Source organism: Peromyscus leucopus, chromosome 13, assembly GCF_004664715.2.
Source record: "Peromyscus leucopus breed LL Stock chromosome 13, UCI_PerLeu_2.1, whole genome shotgun sequence".
Classification (NCBI taxonomy): domain Eukaryota; kingdom Metazoa; phylum Chordata; class Mammalia; order Rodentia; family Cricetidae; genus Peromyscus; species Peromyscus leucopus.
In genome coordinates, this window is record NC_051074.1 from 49,709,969 (window position 1) to 49,731,854 (window position 21,886).

The following is a 21,886-nucleotide window of genomic DNA, read 5'->3' on the forward strand; positions in this document are numbered from 1 at the left end:
TGGAGATTATATTACAGTTTGGTTATGCAGTCCAAATGACCTTATAAAGTTGACAGGTGCCTTTTACCTGCTCAGACATACAACAGAATATCATCTTTAGCTGACTTGTGCATATCACATATTCCATACTTGTGTTAATGCAGGTATCTATGTTACCTTTAAACATTTGTGTGTTTCAGAGAAAAAAAGGACCAGACACCAACAAAGACAAGTAGCCCAGGATGCAGCCTCTTAGAAGGCCTGTTGCAGTGTCCCCAAAAGTCTGCATCCAGAACAACTACAAAAATACTAGCTAAGAGGGTCCAACTTCACAGACTACTCCAGCCAGGTCTTCAGATAAGCTCTGTACTTTCCCATCACACAGAGAATGGATAAATGATACAGTGAGCTTTTCCAGGATTTGACAGTTATCCCAATTTTCTCAAGATTCCCCCAAAGATGCCATTGACCCACATAACAGGGAGTAATTTTAAGAACATGATGCCCACATTCCTAAGAGGTGGGGTGGGTGTTTTTGGTCATTCGGTGGGTTATGGATGTTTGTCATTGTTTAGGGGGATTAGTTCCAGGATGTTATTGGTCATGGTGAGATACGAAACTAAATAAAGGAGGTTAGATTCAAGGATCTCTTTCTGAAAAGAAAAAAGGGGGGGATATAGGAACGATAAGACAAAATGGTACATTACTGAACTGACTGAAAAGCAACTACTAGTCTCAACTATTTATATTGTATGGATTTTTATATATTGATACAAATTTAAGGTTATTTTTGTTAAACTGTATATATGTTTCTATTTTTGTTTAAAGTATTGTACCTATACAACTCATTTAAAAATGGTAGTCCTTCAAAGCTATTATTATAAACTATTTAGGATAATTAAGAAATGCAAGTTAGTAGTCATCTATAACAATAGACTTATCATGTTAGGATGTTTTAAAGGTCAAACAGATAATGTATATATGTGTACACACACACACACACACACACACACACACACACAGACACACAGGTTTTTTGAGACAGGGGTTCTCTTTGTAGTTTTGGTGCCTGTCCTGGATCTCTGTAGACCAGGCTGACTTGAACTCACAGAGATGTGCCTGGCTCTGCCTCCAGATCTGGGATTAAAGGCATGTGCCACCACCGCCTGGCTTCAGACATATATTTTAGATAGGTGGTCTTCAAACACTTCAGAGTTCTATTGAATATGGCATTTAAGCTTTTTAATAACAAGGCTTTTCATGACAGTGAGATATGTCTGCTCTTGGCGGCACCAATTTACTTCAGAGAAGATAATGGACATTGAAGAACCTCCATCTAGAATTTGCACAAGAAACTGCCCTTGCCTTGATTGCTGACTGTATGCTGTCCAAACTGGACAAGCAAGACATAAAGGAAGTTGACTGCTGAACTTTGAACTCACCCAGGACAGGATAGATAATAGAATACTTTCTCCAAAGTTGTCAAATACAGATGGAGTAGACATTGTGAATGTAATTCTTACCTGATAATTGTTCTTATCATATATAGTTTTATCGTGTTAGAGTTAAACCCTTTCCTTTTTATTTAGACAAAAAGGGGGAAATGTTGCAGGATATTTCACTGTGTGAAAGGTACCTTATGATTGGTTTAATAAAGACCTAAATGGCCAATAGCTAGTCAGGAAAGGATAGATGGGACTTCTGAACAGAGATAGGAACTCTGGGAAGAACCTGAGAGGCTTAGATTTCATCAGTGAGACACAAAGAAAGTCAAATATATAGTATGGAGGAGAGGTAATGAACCACACACATGGCAGAATGTAGATCAATATAAATGGGTTAATTTAAGTTGTAAGAGCTTGTTGGGAACAAGCCTAAGATAAGGCCAAGCTTGCATAATTAGTAAGAAGTCTCCATGTCATTATTTGGGAGCTGGTGGTCCAAAGGAAGTCTGACTAGGCACATATGTATATATACTTGTATACTTGTTCATCTACAAACATGAGCACACAGATATGTGTGTACACACAATGCATATTACTGAACACATTTATATAATTTCCTATCATTATTTTCTAAATTATAGAGATTAAAAACCATCTACATAACATTGACATTGCATCAGATATTATCAACAGTCTGTAGAGGCTTCAAAGTATATAGGAGAAAGCCTACAGGTTCTACACAAATCCTCAGCATTTTAAATAAGGGACTTGAGCATCTGCAGGTTTGTTATCCCCAGAGTGGTCCTGAGGATAGGAAGGAAGGATAATAGTTGCAGGATAATTTATTTTCTTACTTTCTTTCTTGACAGCATAGAAGTTTACTGAAATAGGATGGTTGTGGGGAACATTCTTTAGGTCTCTTGACCTGAGTATTATATACTGGGGCATCTCAAAATCTGTGAAATAGTTTTGATTATGATGATGAGGATGATTTTGTAAGCAAATGTGGACTTCTTAGAGATTTATGTAAGTGGAAGGAACCAATGCTCAGTTTCTATTATTGAGCCTGAGTATCAGATTCCTTATTGACTACCTGGAGAATTATAAGTTGCTAGGGGTAGCTCTCCTTCCCTATCCCTTGATTTGACTTTAATAAGAACTTCTGTGGTGCTGAGGACCAGCCTACTCTAGACACTACAGTCTCATGAAAGATGCTTTGTTGGGTCTGGCTGAGAGACAGAAATGAAATGTTAACATTCTAAACTTGCTCTCCTAGATCTTTCCAAATGGAGCAAGACAGAGGTGTAATTTCTCAGGCCTCCTCTAGACAAAAGGTACCAGTGTTTTTCTTTGGCATAGGGAAAAGAGTGCAAAGGGTGCTGAGATCCTAATCCTCAGTTTGGAGTATCTCAGGCCATCACAGAGAACGCCTGTCTTTTATTACAGTGTGGTTCCCAGCATCCCTCTGGGATGCCTTCGATTCAAATTGTCTGGGAAACATAAAATCGGTCACATTTGGCAAAGCTCAATACACCAGAGCATGGGAAACACAAATTTAAAATAGACACTTTTTTAGTCACTGAACTGTTTGGTTACAAGTTTGCTTGGTATAAAGAGAATCATTAGAAAAGGGAACTCCCAAGGGACCAGCCTCCAGCTCAGGTTTGGTGAGCTTCACAGGCATGTTAGGTCTCTTTGAGGCTTAGCATCTTCATCCTCTTCGCTCAAAGTAAAGAAGTCTTACATAAAGCCAAAACAACAGGGACTAGTCATTCTAAGATCACTTTCTTCTTCTGCTCATAGGAATTCATAGAAACTGTTCAATGGGTTGGACATGATGTTCTGTTCCTGGGAGGGTGGCAATCACTTTATCCCTGGTGTTTGTTTGTTCGGCGAGTCTGAGCTTTGCCTAAAAAGTGCCTCTCATCTCTTGTCGAAGGCAGTGAATCAATCGGGATCAAGTTTGAGACAGGGTGAATTATTATTGCATCTGTTATTCCATAGAAATCTTTCTTTTCTACTTTGGAGAATCTAAGAGACACATTGTTTCACCACCGTACATATCATGCTATTTAATTCTAACATCTGTAGGAAACATAAATAGTTACTGATTCGGATACAGCCTGACATGCCTTTCTCCAAAGAGGCTGACATCTCTGGGTTTGGATCAACAATGTACCCAACATACTTCTGTTAATATGTATTTATACATTTCTTTTTTTTTTTTAGACTAGATCTCATGCACCTGCATCTTACCCATATAAATGAGGCTAGCCTTGAACTCCTGATCCTTCTACTTTAGACTCCTCAGTGCTAGGATGGCAGGTGTGTGCCACCATTAGTGTTTTTAAACTCCATTCTAGGAAAAGGAATCTCCTGTCCTGAGGAGGTGCCATTGTTTTGTACAACAATGGGAGGTACTGGGACTAATGTTTGGCCCACATGTCAGTCCTGACCTCCTATGATGCAGGTATGAAAACTGAAGGGAATTAGCTCCATTCTCCGCACCTTGATCTTGCGAGAAGAAATATGTGTAAAACCTAGAGCAGGAAACGTCCTTTAATAAGCTTGTTTTTCCAAGGAGATGGGAGACTAGAAGGCCCCAATCATTCAAGAGGACACATAGGATGGATTACAGCCAGGATGTTACAATGCCCACACTCAGTTCTGTTCCAGTAACAGTACCAAGAGCTAATGTGATAAGTATTGAGAACCAGCTGCAAGTTAGGCACTGTCACAGACAAGTTCTTATCTCCAACTCTAAGCTCTGCCCCTGGGCATTTCTGTGGTTGCTCATGAGTTGAGTGAATTTTAGAGGTACTTACAAGACAGAGAAAGTGCTACACAGAGAAACCAGAGTCTCCCTGCAGTGCTGACAACATTCACTTCTGTTCCTTGAATGTTGAATGAATTAGCCCAGTGATCCTCCTACAAAGACTTCCCTTATCTCAAGACACACCATCCTATTATATTGGTAAGATCTGGGGAACATGAATTGCTCAGATCTCAGACACAAACAGTTGATAACTTTGACGATAATACTCTGAAATTTACTTCTAATAACTCACATTTAAGGTCTAAGAGAAGACGCGGAAGGAGTAAGGTACGCAAACCTTCCTTGTCCTCTTTAGAGTAGCCGACCTGCTTGCCCCAGACCAGTGAGGTACCCAACAGGAAGTAAGCGTGAGAGCAGGACAGAATGAACAAGTACAGTTCTGTGGTTTGCTTTATATAAACAACTTCTGTGGGAGAAGATGACTGTGGTCTGGGTAATGTTCATATCTATAAAACTCCAGAAACCTGAGTGTAACCCGATCTGCACAGAACTTTCCTGACCTGACTGTGGACTGCTGCTCTGAATTATTTTGGTGGAGAGGAATTTATGATTGGAATCAGGCATGGGCTTACCCAGCGAAGGTCATGGTCAGATGGCCGTGTTCGTCCCTCTTCCTCTTCATACAAAGAGAAGCCTTCTCTTCGAGCCTGATAGTACTCCTTCCGAAGCTTCTGGATGCGGTCATTGTTTCCAGCCATGGGACGGCCACTGTAGCACATGAATAGACATGGTCACACAAAGCCTCAGAATCCCCTTTTCCTCTCACTGCTAAAGGGCCTGACATCCAAATCTGTAAGATTTGACAAAATAATTTAAACTAGGGAAGTGTTGAAATCAGTAATAAAAATGAGCAAAGGAAAGACATCACACAAACACACACATTTAACTCCATGGGTCAAGAGATCTGATTTGGGATTAATAAATGCTTTGGGAATGAGAAAGTAAGGTAATGTCCTGACCTTCTAGAGCAATTAAAAAAATGCACTACTTTCTTCTTACAGTCATATATACAGTGTTTGGTTAAATTTTAATGTGAGTATCTCATTCTTTCAAATGCCATTGCTTATTTGAGATCAAATCCCAGTTGCCTGACCTGAAGGTTGGATGTGACAAATGATTGACTGGCACGTACCAGCATTCCTTTTAGTGAAACTGAAGAACTTTTGGAGTGAGGGGATTGTGTGTGTGTGTGTGTGTGTGTGTGTGTGTGTGTGGTGTGACAGCAGAGTGTAGGCCAATGCATGAGTAAAGATGGACTATAGGTAAAGAAAGAAGGTGAAAGATATGGCAATAAGGGAAAGATGTGGGTAGGGGAAGATGGACAGCTGTCCAATGTTCTAGTTGTGCTCCTTGTCCAAGGGTCATGTCTCTGTGTTAGCCACTGATTCTGCTCAAGACTTCCAGCTTGCCCAGTGCCACCTTGGGCAGCCAGTGGCCCCTGTCTAGTTTGGGTTGATTTGTTACGATTATTTTAACAGAACCAGGATTATGCTTATGCTTTATAATCCAGCCCAGGAGGCAAGACAAAACAGATACACAGGTCTGCCATTGAACCTCACTGGTTCACTTAAGGATTAAGTGTCCCACTGTGTCAGACCTCCCATTAAGATAGGGAGATGTAAAGGTGATCATTTCATAGTCTTTTCCTGGACGAATCACATTCTTAGAGGAACGAAGATGGCCGTCACTGGAGGCATCTGCACAGGGGTTATGGGAGCATGGGTGCTTCAATGGTGACAGCGTGAGAGCAGGCCATGGGAGACGACAGTGGAAGGCGCCATCGAGGAGGTATCCTAGCTGAAACTTACGGGCTACACAGACACTCAGGAACCAGCAGGCGAGAGGAGCCAATTCCATGTAGAGAGAAAGAACACAGCAAGAAAATCTTGCTTTGGGGATTTTTTTTTCCCAGTCAGTCCATTTGGACAAGCAGCAGTCCCAACTGCCTTTCTTCTGCCTCCTCCGCACAGCAGACAGATGGTATATGTGTCATGTCCTGAGCCTTGCTGATGACCTGAGCCTTGGAGAAGAATCAGGCTGCAGTTTATGAGTCATATGGGAGTGACTGTGGAAAGGGGGACAAGTGACTGTTGGACAGGTATGGAGGGGCCCCGATGTGAAGAACCTCGCATGTCATAAAGGTCCTCAGGTATGACTGTTGAGTTTTACATTTAAATAAGATATTTGATTTAAAAAAAAAAGAGCTATCTCAAAGCAAAGTAAAGTATTTGAAAATTAAGCTAGGAAGTTGTGGAAAAGAAAGCGATAAGTAAACATGTTTGCAAGACAAGGTCTTCTCCTTAGTGGCAAAGTAGTGGATGGTGTGTGGCCACATGCTGGCTTTGTGGCTTCTCACCAGTGAGTATGCACTGGCCACTGGGCTTAACTGGAACATCAGAGATGGCAGTTGATTAAAAAACTGATGCTTTTGGTAAAGAAAAGGCAAACCCTGAGGCTGGAGAGATGGCTCAGCAGTTATGAGGAATTTCATTCCCAGCACCCATGTTGGGAAGTTCACAGCCACCTAAAACTCTAACTCCAGGGAGTCTGCTACCTTGTTCCTCTGTGGGTACCTGTACTCACAATGCACAAACCCCATACAGACACACATGCATACATGCAATTGAAAATAATAAGAATAAATCTCAAAAAACAAAAAAAAACAAGTTAAGCACTCAGGGAGCAGGGCACAGACCTTTATTTTCCTTCAGGATGTATTTAAAAATTCTGAAAATAGTTCTAATTCTCCTCCTTTTTTTTTTTAATTAAAAAAGATACCCCCACCCCAAGACAATAAGGGACTGCTAAACTTTCCTGGAGCCCATGTGGTTAGAGTCGCATGCTCTACTCTGAAAGCTGCCTGGGCTGCTTAGGAATATAAGACTGCAGAGGCTGGATCCCATGCACAGGCTTGTGCTGGTTACAGAGATGCGAGAGCAGCATTCAAACTCACCAGATGAGTTCAATCACCGTGGTGCAAACATTGCATACATAATCTATTAGTTTACCCCAAAGAAACTGAAGCATTGAATTCATGTAGAATGAAGTCATCAGTAATAAAGGAAAACAGAAAAAGGAAAGAAAGGTACTGTTTTTATAAAAGGACCAAACATCACAATATTCTTCCATTTGTGGTGGGAAAAAATCATATTCAGACTATAAACTGTTCTTCCATATGCCTATAAATACATAAATTTAAAAATATGGGTTTGATCAGCTTGCCATTCTCAAATAAGACAGTAGGGCAAGAATATAAAAGCAGCTGCTCAGGATTCAAAAGAGTCCCTGATGGCGACAGGAGCATGACTGTTTACCTGGAAAAGAAATCTGGCCCCAGTGAAAAACAGGAGAAAGTCATGGAGTATCTCCATGCAAAACGTGCTGTGTCTTCTCCCAAGTGTGAATATTCTAAGACAGTATTTGGAATAGAATGAAAGTCTTTTATCACACGCTGGAACTATCTTTCAATCTTGGTCTTATTTTTCCCATTCCTAAACCTCTTTCTGCCCTTAGTAACAACAGTGTCATTTTCCAAGTGTTTCATATGTTAAAGTCAGGAATCACATATTATGATTTCAGTTTTCAGCGTTTCTCAGTAGATAAAACATATGTTTATCACTAAACTAATAAAATGTTACATATTATTATGTCATAAGCATAGCAATCATTTGATTCTATTTTGTGAAGTTGTTCAAATTTAAAAATTTGATGCTATATTTATACATTTTGTAGCTATGGTATCAACCATTATAATAATAATGTATCATAAATATACTGATTCAAACTTTTATTTCTACCACCTGCCAGAGTGCACATCACTAATCAATTACTCTTTTTTTGAAAGACCCTAGATAGTCTCAGAATCCTTTTCAAACCAGAACTTCAGAAAACCACTACCAAGCTATAGGAATGGACACTTGAATAGACTTTATGTATAATTCTAACATAATAGCTTTGCAAAATACCTCAAAATCTGAAAAGAATATTAAAAGATAAGGCTTATTATTCTGCTCATCAAAATGAAGAAGATGAGGCTATCAGATAATAGATGGCTAAGAAAGTTGGGCTGACTCCAAACATTCCTGTTGACTGGAGCTACTTATGATTGAATTCTTCTATCTTGTTTATATTGAAGAGACTTGAGTCTCTAGCAAACACCAAACCATCATAGACTTAAGGCTAGCACACAGGACTTGACTCCTGGAGGTCCCTAGGTACCATATGGTCCATCTCCTTGCTTTTATGGAACGGAGTAACAGGAATTCTGGGAAATCTTCTACCTGACATATTCAGAAGCCACATCAAGTTCTGATGTAACTCCAACTTCTTAGAGGGTTAAACACTTTACATCTACATCACTACTTGGAAGGTTAGGCTTTCTGTATTTGTTGTTTACTGGGCAAAGTGGAGTTTGGATCCTCTGTCTGTTACTGAACCAAGGCAAGGACTATAGCTGTGCATGACCACACCCAGCTAAGTCTGGCCATTCTTACAAAAATAGCTGTGTCTATATGTAGGTGACCAGCAATGGTTTTAGAATGTTGAATTAACTCAAGCCATATACCAAGACATTTATGTCATTGAGGATTTCTTGTCAGTCACATAGCCTATGTCTTTAAAGGCAGTAACTTTAAACAGGCCCTTCTTATAGCACTGCTGAGCTGGACAGAGCTTAATTTGGTAATGGATTTCATTTTCTTTGCAGTTATCTGTAGTCATAAATATTCACCCTATATGAAAACCTTTATACCAAGGCACTATATACTTTTTTTGGAATCTAAACTTACTCTTCCTTGCTCATAATTCCTTCAATAGGAGTACTTCTTAGAAATAAGTATCGGTCTGAGCATGGTACAGTCTTCTCTCCTGGCTGCTGTGGTCTGGAAAAAGTAAACTAGCTTTACAGAGCATCTGTGATGTCCCAGACATAGTATCTGTGTTCCTGTCATGCAATTCCAGTCAAATCTGTGAGGACGATGTTGTTGTTGGCATTTCCCAGACTCGTACATCAAGGCTCAGAGAAGTAAAGAAACATGAGTGGAGAGTGGTGGGCCAGAACTTGTGTGCCTGTAAAACTCTAGCTTTTTCTTCTATATCATGTTGCCTTGGGAGAAAGGCATTAAAATGCAGCAGGCATTTGGGAACAACAGTTCACAGGCATTTCAACACAGAGGGAATTTAGCACAGTACATTTATACGCATACCTTTTGATAGTCTTTTATTTGCACAGATCTTTGCTATAAAAATAGAAATAGAAGTAGCTAAAGTAATAGGAATACAAGCAATGAAGTCTGTATTCATTAAAAGAACGATGTTGGAGCAATTGCAGACTGACATTTCTGGGCAATTAATATTATATCACTAACAGGCTTATGTGGGAAACTGACATAAAACTGAATGGGGTGCAGAAGAAAATCAACATATGACTAAGATCCCATGTGGAAGACAAAGACTGTGGATGAAGACCAGGGTAGAGAAGCAGCCAGTGCTGTAGCAGGCAAAGTTCTGTCTATGTAGAATTTCATTTTGCTAGTCATACTAGAAATTCCACAATAGATTCTTAAAAAAAAAAAACCAATCCAGCTGAAGGCACATTATCATGGGCATGATCACTACGTTCTGTTGGTAAAACAATTCCTGCCCCAATAAACATTTTGAGTACTCGGGAGGCAGAGGCAGGCGGATCTCTGTGAGTTCGAGGCCAGCTTGGGCTACAGAGTGAGTTCTAGGAAAGGCGCAAAGCTACACAGAGAAACCCTGTCTCGAAAAACCAAGAGAGAGAGAGAGAGAGAGAGAGAGAAAGAGAGAGAGATTCTTATAAATGTATTGAGGATCTTATTCTTTTTTCTCTCTTATATATTACATCCCAATGGCACTTTCCTCTTCCTCCACTCCCGCAGTCTCTGTCCCTCTATCTCGCCTCTTCCCCAGACCCACCCACCTCCACCTTCCCTCAAACAAGAGCAGGCCTCCAAGGTACCTCAATCAAACACCACATGATAGCTACAATAAGACCAGGCACATACCATCACATCAAGGGTGGAGAGGCAACCCAGTAGGAGGAAATGGGTTCCACATTTACTGAATAATGTAATTATGTAACTCCAACCTCTCTAAGAGAGTACCTGTTCTTGCATTGGCATTAGATATTTTGATTTTTGTATCCAGTGACATTTTGGGACCCTAACTGACTATCCATGGATAGCATTTTGGGATTCTTGCTTCTGATTTCTTTTCAAATTCTCTTTCATTATCTATGATGATCTAACTACCTCACAGGAGTAAAGATATGCTAAGGAGATGTTTGTGTCCTTCCCTTTGGCTATCAAATTACAGAAACAATGGGCCCTGAGAAGCTGAAAATTTCTCAGAAGTGTAATGCTGATAGAATGATAAAAAGCAAGAACCCCAGTGTCAGTCAGGGTGGGGGAGGGGGGATTGAGAGGGAACCTTGTCTTGGAAAGAGATTTCATATTTATCTGACAACTTGTCAGACCACCTTGCAGGAGAGACTGGATTCAAGACAATGCTGATGGGTAGAACCACACCTTGACCAAGTCTTCTTACTGATGCCTACTCCTTGCCTTCTGTTTAAACCTGAACCTCACGCTCAGGGCTTTGAAGATAGACTGGAGAAGGACTGTACTTCTTTGTTCCATTTCCCAATTGGCTATATTGAATAAATCTTCTTCTCCCTTTCTTTTCTTCTTCTTCTTCTTCTTCTTCTTCTTCTTCTTCTTCTTCTTCTTCTTCTTCTTCTTCTTCTTCTTCTTCTTCTTCTTCTTCTTCCTTCTTCTTCTCCTCCTCCTCCTCCTCCTCCTCCTCCTCCTCCTCCTCCTTCTTCTGGCTTTTTAGAAGTATTTGTCTAATTAATTGGCCAATTGAGGATATTTGGCTGAGCCTAGCTTGTTGAAGCTGCCAGGTCCAGGCTCTGCTCCTAATAGCTTTGGTGAAAACGATACTCTGCATTTTGCCAATAGTCTGTCCCTAAAACAATAAGGGTTTACCTCGGTTGTATGGATATTTGATTTCTACCAGAATCAAGTTAGCTGTGTGATGAAAACAGTTCTGCAATGAAGAACCACTTGTTTAGTATAACTGCATTTAAGTCACAAAACTGACAAGTTTAGAGAAAAGGCAAACAATATTAGTAACAGACCAAGTCAACTTTTATGGGTGGAATCCCCTTTTTCTTCATGGACTGCTTCCTTCAGCTATCTCAGGTAGCATACTCATAGGAAGTCAGGAGACAGTTTAGGCTCCTTAAGATAGACATTTCACATAACAGAGAGGTGGCAGAAGAATGGGAAAGTAACATAGGTTCTCCATTAATATACACCTTTGAAAAGTATGCATCAGTATACATTTCTAAGGCTGTGCTAGCCTATTGTTTATGTGGATGCAGTGGGGGGGGGGGTCTTCAAAACCTGCTTCAGAGGAATTGCTGTTCAAGTGAGGGTCATAGGAAGTGAAAAAAATCGACACAAAACATGATGATATATTAGCTCAGGCTGGATCCTGGTCCTTCCTCCAGCTGTGCTGGTGACATTTGACCCAGATGCAATAATGTGACAATGTGCCTTGGCTACCAGGCTCCTGACTTTGCCATGGCACTGCCAGCCTGTCTTTTCATCTTTCTCCACAGGCTTCCTGTCCTCAGCATCTGCTTCCCTTGAGATCCATGTCTTGTACTTCCATCCGTCCTAGATGAACTGACCCTATGACTTCTACAGCTTGAAAATTTGTCTTGGAAATTGGAACCCTAGACTGGATTTTGACCTCAGTGAATCAAGCCATAGTGGTGGAACATAAAGAAATGAAAGGCCCCTTCCCTTGACACTTTTGATTGCATAATGGTGAGCACTCCCACCATGAACACAGCTACTATTTACCTTGAATGTAATTGTACTGATTCATGAAAGGCAACTTTCTCCTGCTTTGGAGTGTTGTGACTAGAGTTTGCCACCAGATCGATGTCCTATCTTCAGATAAAAGGTACAGATTCTCTCTTGCTCTTTATCACCTGAGACAATGCGGGGCTGTTCTCTGAGGTCAGAACACCCTGCTTCTCTCTGTCTCTTCTTCCAGAAGAAATTGAAACTCCTCAGAGTGGCACCAGCAGTGTGGTTCACAATTCAACAATAACACATGATCCACTCACCTTTACAAGCCTGTGTCAGGTAATCATATTATTCTCCTACTATACAATGGCCTGCTGGCTGTAGTCAAATTTCTAAGGCCATTTTGTCTTAATCATAAAATGGCCATTGAATTACTCATAGTTGAATACTAATAAGGCCCATTTCCTCTAATATACATAGTAGAGTATTTGTAATCTTAAGCAATTAACATATATACTAGACCTTTCTAAGATATATATGTATATGCATTTATGTATATATATATATAAATGATCTATTTTATAAACCATATGAAGTACATGGGATCATAGAAAAACTTACTAAGTTTTTAAGAAGTAATGTTTACTTCTTAAAAAAAGCTATTTTAAGATCTAGTTGAAAAATTCACACAGAGTGGTGGCAAGATTATCTTTTCATCTCTATGTGTTTGCCAAACAAGAATATGTGTCTTCTGTTTACGATGATACATGAACCATGCCTTGTCTTGCAACCCATGTAGACACTGCTATTCTCACATGACCTTGCGTCAGAACTGCGTCTAATTGACACATTTAATTTATCAGAGCTTAGATGAAAACAGAAGCTTGGGCAATTTTAACAGCTATAGAATTCCATCAAAACCTCCATCCACTGAAATATCCCCGGATATAATTTTACTTAGTTTCCTTCAGTTCATGTTAGTTTCTTGCAACCTTTTATTACTTGTGTTTTATGGTGTCCTGTACGGGATTCCAGTGTTCACACTGGCATTATGGGTCCAACATGGTCCTGCATATGCAAGTCAATGGCTTCAGCTGCTGCTCAGGCAGGGGAGAGCCATCTAATGCAGAGCTAAAGGAAACAACATTGGGTGGGGTTGCTGAGAGGTCAGGAGGAATAATCAATATAGCCTGTAATGTCTTTCCAGGCTAGTTCTGAATATACACAGATTTTATACCACATAGTGACTTTGAAAACTAACTTTAAGACATGACTCCACTTGAAATCTTAAACGTTTTGTCCAAGGATTTTATGATCCAAAATAAAATGAACAAAATCTAGCTAAAACGTTACATGGAAGAAGCCTACAAAGTTTGTGTTATCTTACCTCACATCCATCTCTTAGACTGAGCAAAGGACAAGGCAAGGAGGAAGAAAGTTTTACTGTGTGTGGCTCTTGAACAAATTAATACTGATATGCACACACACACACACACACACACACACACACACACACACACACACACACACACACACCTTCCAAAGAGATTCTCACCAATAGCTACAGGAACGAAAAGATAAAATTATTACCTTCTAGGCTTAAATCAAACACAGCTTGAGTTTTAAGAATACACATCTGACATTTAGATGTGGATTAAGCTTTCAGGGTCATTCTGGGAAAACAAGCCTTTGTGGGCTGCAGGCCATGAAACCTTGGGAATTTTCTAGGCCTCCGTGAAATTCCCTCTTCCTTAAAAGAAACAATAGAGGGTCTCTTCCCCCAGGGGACCATGGAGTGCCATCAACCTACTGATTCTCAACAGCTGGACATCTATGTCTTCCCTTCTGGATAACAAGGAAGTAAGCCCTAACAGATGACATGATTTTAAGGGAAAGTAAGGAAATTCTAATGACTCAGTGCATGGATGGTAGCTTTGGGAGTCAGAGGACAGTCTGGAGAACGTACACACATCAGGAGTTAAGACTGTAACTTCTTACACATCAAGTCCTGCCTCCCACCTTCTCTTTTAATAGAAGAGTTTAGGAAAGTGACAACAATGACAGAGAAAAATATACTAAAACAGGTTTTCCAATTGAGAGAACCTAAAAGCTATGATTTAGATCGACGCCTAGACGTCAAGAATCAAAGTATTATATCCAAGCACATACATGTAACTTAGTCCTTACTGTAGTGTCTATTAATAGCACATATAACAAACTAGCCATCCAGAAGTGATGCTCGGATCATAGCTTTGTGGTGTTGAATCTCATAATCTGATAAACAGGTAATTTGTATAATGATATTATTATTGTTAAAACAACTAGGTCCACCAGGCTAAGAACTTACTAATGACTGGTTTTGAGAGGATCTACATTTAATTTCTTTTACCCCTGCATTGCACAAATGCTGAGATCATCTGCAGTTTTAAGTACTGTTAGAATAACCACCCAATCAACATAGATTCTTGAATTTAAAGGGTTGCCTAAAAAGGACATTGGGTCCAAGGATATCCCATAACTCTCATTTTCCAGGCTACACTGGTGCTCTCTGTTGACCTCCTGACCTCAGGGATCATTGGACTGTGGATAGTCAGTATTATCACAGCCTATGGATCATTTCATTTGTTATAAAGATGTTCAGGTTCTTGTAAGGCCATGCTAGAAAAATACCAATCTCCTCTTCATCTTGGAATGGAAAACAGTAACTAGACATCAAACTTAGGCCCTTGGCTGCCTTATAGGATCTCTCTAGTAACTGCTTTCTGACTTTCTGACCTGTACATGCATTTTGAATTTTACTTTTTCTCCAGTAGGGCCATGTCCCTATCTCTGGGGAGGATTACGATCCAGATCCAACCCTCAGGGACATTCACAGTCCAATGGGGGCAATGGCGACATAAATAGATAATGATAGCACAATGTGGCAATTATCATGAGGAAGTATCATGGCGTGTAATGAAGTCCTGCGGCAGTGCCACAGACGAGGTGATTAGCTCCACTTGGGGAGGTCAGGCTTTGTGGAGAAAAGGAGACATAGATATGACCAGGAGGCTAGACATGGAAGAGGAGGGAATGGAACACGCAAAGGGAAGCTACAGGGAAGAGCACACTGCAGGCCACGTCAGAGCAGGAGTGTGTGAGGAACTGTGGGGAATAAAGGATTTGAGTAGCTCGCTCTTACTCATCCTTCTGAATGGGACAGTGAGACTTTCAAGCAGGACAACAGCAGCATCTTAACAGACTTCCTACCAAGATCAGTCTGGAGGAACTAATCTGTGAGACGAACACTTGACCTCTATGGGGTTTTCTTGCATTTTGTGACTTTTCCGTGTGTGTGTGTGTGTGTGTGTGTGTGTGTGTGTGTGTGTGTGTGTACAATTCAAACACATTAGTTACCTACATCAAGGCAAAATTCACCTTCTAGTCCCATCTCCCAAATGATTAGATGCCGTACCCGAGGACCACTGAAGATTGGGGTTAGGGGAGGGGTACTAAAACTTCCCAGATTTTCTATAACCACAGCTCTTGTTCATCTGAGATGGACTGGTGATGATGTACGACACATCATTAATATAGTGACAAATTTCCCATTAGGGGAAAGGTACTGGCTGCCAAATTACAGGTCAGAAGGTTAAAGCCACACAAAACAAAACAAATGAAACCAATTCTTTAGGGCTTGACAAAGACTTTTCCTTTCCACGGCACTTTAAGGGAAAACACTCACGGGATTTTAATTAACAAATAGCCACTGCCCCTTTCAGGGGCGGCGATGGTGGGTGCTGAGGATCTGCCACGGAGGGGTGTCAGCTTGTCACTGAGACACGAAAAGTGAACGAGTCAGCAAACATCAAAGGAGGAGGAAAATTAGGCACGATGCTGCCAACAATGGAACTCAATAAATAAGTCACAGCGAAATGAATAAAAGCCATGCCTTCCTCAGCTCTTAGTCGCTTGTCCACCCTGTGACAGGAGCTAGGTTGTCCACAAACACAGATGCCAGCTATGGCCTTTATCATCCATTATGGCGAAGTCATAAGGGCCTGGAGTGAATATACACGTATCTATATATTCATTCATGTATCTATCTGTTCATTCACATATATATTCATTCATATGTATGAGTACATATCCAAATGATAATGCTTTTGCACTTTATTTATATCACTGAGCAAAACAGCTCTCCAATCTGTCATCTCTATGTTGTGTCAATATACTGTTTCTTCCCTTCCTGGTTCCCGCCAGTTTTACTAACTACCTCCTTTTTTTGTCAGTTCTCAATTATCTATAGACATAGGTGGTTAGGAAGAGTATAAAAAATAAACACAAAAGAAGATTTAAAAAAAAATTCCCATTTAAACCAACAATGTTGTTTTCTTTCCCAACAAATGTTTTTCCCAGAGCTATAAATAATATCCCAATTAATTGACTTAAAGTTCACATTCTTTCCCTGGACCAGACCCTTGTTTGGTAAAGTTACTAATGAGGTGGGGAAAAGGCCAAAAGGCAGGCAGGCCAGAGGAGGCAGAAGCAACATGGAGACGCAAATGATAAAAACAGAACGTGGACAGTTGGGAGTTCATGACCGAGCAGACCCTTCTCTAAAGGATCCACCGTGTTACCAGGGAAATGGAACTTTTCAGATGAGAAGGGACCAGGTACTAATTTTCTGAACTGATACACATTAAGAGCTAATGGGTGCACACGTCTCCAGAAGGAACTCTGAGGAGACCATGTCTGTGGTACATTTTGCTGGGAGCTTTCTTGTGAACTAATCCGCAACAACAATGTTTCTATCTGTACTTGCAGATACGATACAGCCACTCAAATGCCATTCATTCATTATTCGTTGGGAGACATTCATGCTGAGGGTGTGAACAGGAAGTCCCTGCTTTATTTGGTGTACCAAATATTAGCATGAAAGGAGAGAGTAGCACACTTTATTAGAGACTTCCTCGTCTACAATGAAACCATCTCTTATCCAAGTATAAAGAAGCCCATTGCCTCCTAGCTTGAATTTTCTTCGAATTCCACATAAAAATCTAAGCCACCCGGCTTAAATTGAATCACTGTGTTATTTCTTTATATATTACTTGACTTACTTTCAAAGTTGAATACTCATTGTATATCTAAGAGAGTTCCGAAATTTATAACCTGCCCCCCAAAAGAATCATTTCCTCTTCCTCAAAGCAGCTTTTTAATACCACATCCAAAACATCTAGGGAATTGGAGAGAGAAGAGGGAGGGGACGGTGAGGGGCAACAGAAAGCGAGCTAATGGTCAAAACGCATCCTTATAATAAAATGAGCTTCCTAATGGATGCTCGCTACAGGAATAACATTAATTCAGTATTAGGACTTTCACTGGAAAAATATGAATGCAATTTATCTTTTTAACTGTCAGCTGCATTTCTAAAGCTCTGAAGTCTGTAGCTTCCAGGGGCCCTTTGTCTTTCTGCCATGGCAGGAATATCTTGGACAGCTGTAAGAGCTTCCTCAGCTATCTTTCTCAAAATCCATTAGCTAATTCAAGGAACCTAATTAGAGCTGCCATTTTGATGGAGCATAGTGAATACTCACTACAAACTAGTAACACCATCAATGTTTATTAGAAAATCACAAAGCCCAAAGTGCTCCATTCCCTATGAATATTAATGGGAATACAGCAAACAAAATATTTATTAAAACACGTGCTTAATACCATCAAGGTTTACAGACAGACACTGAAAGGGAGCGAGAGGCCCACACTTGAATCGGAAGGCCCTAGCCGGTGGACACACAATGGACTGAGATTTAGACTTAAGCAGCACATAATTATTATTTGCACACCCTCCCCATCCCCACTTGTCTCCCTGGATTCTGCACCCTGGGATTCAGCAGCTCACAGCTGGGGAGACAGATGTAAATCCAGGGAAGACTGAAGGAGGAGGTGGAGGCAGCCTTCAAAAAAAAAAAAAAATAGTAAAATAAAACCCCAAACAGCTGCTGAGAGGCACAAATCCTTGTCAGTGGAGAAATAAGTCTTGCTTCTCTATAAAGCCAACAGCTTGATGACGTCAGTACCTTCTACCCTCGTCCAAATGAGGGTGTCATCCAAGTAGCTGTTATCTCCTGTTTCTGCTCTTGGCCTTGGGAATGTGGGAGTGCCTGAAGCTGTCAGTCATTCATTCTCTTGTTGTGTCTTATGATGAAGCTCCCTCCACTACCCTGGTCAGCTCAGGTACCGACCCAAGCTGTCCTGAAAGGACGGAGACACTACGCTCTCTTCTCTTAGGAGCAACAGGAAGGTCTTTGTGAGAGGCTTCTGTCCAGGAGACCCATCCTCTCTGCAGCTATTGCTTCTCTCTTTTCTTCTCCATTGCCTTTGCCCAGACATTCTAAAGACAATCATCTGTTGTGTCCTTTTCTGTCACCTCATCATTACCGTTGACTGGAGGCACCCTGGTTGTACCTTTACAGCTGCTACAACTGCCCTCCGGCCCCTCCCCGGCTGCTGCAAGCTGGATTTCAAAAGCAAACCCTCTCCAAAGTCTCTCCCATCTCTATTTCTCTGCTCTCTAAACCCAGGCCTCCTGCAGGCCAGGGCTGGAGTCATTTGGCCCCATGTGCCGTGGTAAGATTTCTGAATCTTAATCGGAGGGAAATATGCTGACAACGGATTTGAAGGCAGGAAGCAAAGCTGATGAAATTCAAACGTTAGGACACAATTCTGGCTTTTCTTTGGAAGACAGAATAGAGGTCACTGCATTCGACAAGAGAACCCTTTCTCAAAGCCTGAAATACAGGACAGAATCAGGTGCGTGGTAGAGAAGATGGCGGGTGGGCCAAGGGGTGGCCATGACAATGGAGATAGGCAGGAAAACTCAGAGGCATTTGATTCAAAGCACTGGATTAGTCCCTGGCCCATTCTTGGCAGAAAGTCTTTCATTCTACTTTGGAATTCTCACAGTCCTTGGCTCTTACATTATGGCTCTTTCCTCCTTTCTGCAGTATGGTCATCATTCACATGTTTTATATATTTTTAATGTCGTCTACTCCTCAGTAGTGGCCAAGGGTTCCAAGGTGTTTAATCATTCTTGTATCTTCTGTAAAAGTTGTCACAGAGTTCCCACCTGAGACACCTTTAACTCCTAAGTGTTTGTGGGAGTTGAAAACAAGAGAGCCATTTTTAAGACAGTGTCCAGTGACTTCGAAGTAGGGAGGAAGGGGCAGAATGGGTGGTGGTTTCAGGGATGAGGGAGGCTGGGTACAGTGACTGGGGGGCATATGTGGGAGATGTAGAGGGCCATGACTACTCAACAGCACTTTGAGCAGCCGCCTGGAGAGTATTTTCCATTTGCCATCATTTTTCATTCCTAGGTGCAAAGGCAAAACACCACCGTGCATCCCCTCAACAGCTTACTACAAGCCGCTCTGTTATTCCCATAGATTGCGCGGATATTATTTCACTGTTCAAAGAAATTTCTCTACATTTCTTGAAGTTCTCTCTGCTGTGACATGTTCTTATGGCCTCCTGTCTTCAGGCAGCAGTTGCTATACCATTTTTGGTGCCATCAGCTCCCATAAGGATCATCTAGCCAAGTAGTAATATGCTTTGCTTATTAATGCTTATGGAATATATGTGTGTGCTGAAACAGTGTTATTGGAAGCCTTTTCCATGCTATTTCATACTAAATATAGCTGTGCGGGCCTCCATGAAACTGTCTGGAAACTGTGAGATTGACCAAGCTCCCAGCTATAGAGAAAGCAGGCTGGCAACACTGGCCGACCTTTATCTTGGAGTTAAATTTAGCCCCTCATCCTCATTAGGATCTCACTGCCAAACAGCACTCTCCTCTGATTAATAAAGTTGTCTAATAAGCATATCGCTTTCTAGCACTCTGCCGAGGTAGTTGAGACCTCAGGCAGGGTTGGGGAGAATTGCTGAACGGAAATGTTCCACTCCATATCCTGGAAAAGCAGAAGCAGTCTCTCTATTGTTTAGTCAAGTTCAGCTCTGGGCAAAAGAGAATGGATTACGATGTTATGAAAGGATGTGCCTGTTGACTGTGAAGTCAGTCCAGAAGTATTGGGAAACCATGAAACCCACCTACCCGATGCTCTCAGTTAGTTTACAATCCAATAATCTGCACTTTGAAGTACTTTGTTTTACTATTTTAAGGAGAATTGCTTAGGCAAATGGAGGTAGGGACCAGGGAGGAAAGACTCAAAGACAGATTTTCAGAGCAACTGGAAAGCCTCTGCTGCCTACTCATTGCCTCTAGGCTACAGTGAAGAACCTTAGTTCAAGGGTTTGGTAATTATTGTGATGCAGAGGCTGCTGGGTGTCTACCTCTTCAAGACATCCAACTGCTCACAAGTTAGTTCCTCACAGACTAGTTAGGAGAGAGCTACAGTGTGTGTGGACCTTGAGGTCCCATGAAGGGCTGGGGGCAGTGAGATGGTCTTCTCAAGCAGATTGTCTCCTTGATGCTATCTAGTTCCTGAATCCTCCTACCCTGCAAACACACTCAGTCTCAACCATGATAATGCAGGGGTGAAGCTGGATATTGTTCCTGCACTGCAATGTTCCATACTGAAATCTTAGGGACCATAAAATTGAATTCTGTCCTTTTTGCTTCCCTAGACACGAGAATAAGAAAGCAGCCAAAATGCATGAGCTTTTATTTTTGTTGTTGTTGTTTTCCCAGAACAAGAGTCCCCAGACCAGGAAAGACATCTGTTTACCTCTACAGTAGTTTTCACAGTACCCACTTTACTGTTTTTGTTATACTAGGGCCTCTAGTTCTTCACGGGAGAGATTCAGATGTATCCCACCACCGTACACTTCAGGGCAACTGAACATTAAAAGGGGATTTGTACAGTTGAGGTATGGCTCAAATTTTGTAGGAGACAGCCACTAGAATGGCAAAGGGAGAGAGACTATAAAAAATTTAGCAGTCATGCTTCTAGTCACATTCTCTGTACCAAAGAGAATATTCACAGAGTTGCTATAAAAATACAAGTCAGATTCAGAGTTGGTGTGCTTATCCACTCCTAAGACATTTGAGGTGACTAATTATGCAATAACCTGAAGCACAGTCCTTCTTGTACACAAAAGGAATCATAGTTTAAGCACAAATGCAAACATTTGCAGAGTTCACGACCAAGACCTACATCAGGCTTCATGCTAAAGCTTGAAACCCTGCAATTGGAACAACATAAAGCCAGATGTGTAGTTACTGAATGCTCTTTGAAGTGCATCTTCACATAGAACCAAATTGGAACTCACCCATAAATATAAAGACATGTGGAAACACCGCTGTCACAAATAACAGATGTTTTCCTTACACTACCAGCAATCTAAGGTAAAAGGTTAATATAGTTTTGAGCCAAGAAACAACCTCCACCCCCCAAAAAAACAAAACAAAACAAAACAAAACAAAAATCCTGAAACAAAATCCAAGAGAGCCAAATAACATGATTAGGAGATGAGCCTTTCAACAGGTGAAATTACTCTTATGTTCGAGAAATCATCCCTAGGTCTCATGGGAAAATCAAATGGTTCATGTGGGAACCAACACTTTGTTTTCAAAGTCCTTTATAAATTGTATTTTGAATAAACAGATAATGTGAAATTCATTCTTTAAAAAGGAAAGAAAAAATAAAGAAAAGAACCATAGGAAGATTACCAGGCACAGGTGTGTGCTCAGCATGGAAGACATTTTCAGACTGGAGAGAGGTGCCTTGGACAGAGCATCAGAGCTCTGCATCCCACATTCACTGCTGTTGTTTACAGTTTCAAAGGGT

At 41.0% G+C, this 21,886-nt stretch overlaps 1 protein-coding gene across 1 annotated transcript in view; it reads right to left on the bottom strand.

Annotated features, from left to right (window-relative positions):
* The window catches only part of Pard3b (par-3 family cell polarity regulator beta), a 993,468-nt gene that overhangs the window by 104,419 nt on the left and 867,163 nt on the right, over positions 1 to 21,886 (bottom strand). The window contains exon 21 of the mRNA XM_028891309.2: positions 4,833 to 4,968. Within this exon, the coding sequence (XP_028747142.1) occupies positions 4,833 to 4,968 (136 nt within the window). The remainder of the gene's footprint in view (positions 1 to 4,832; positions 4,969 to 21,886) is intronic.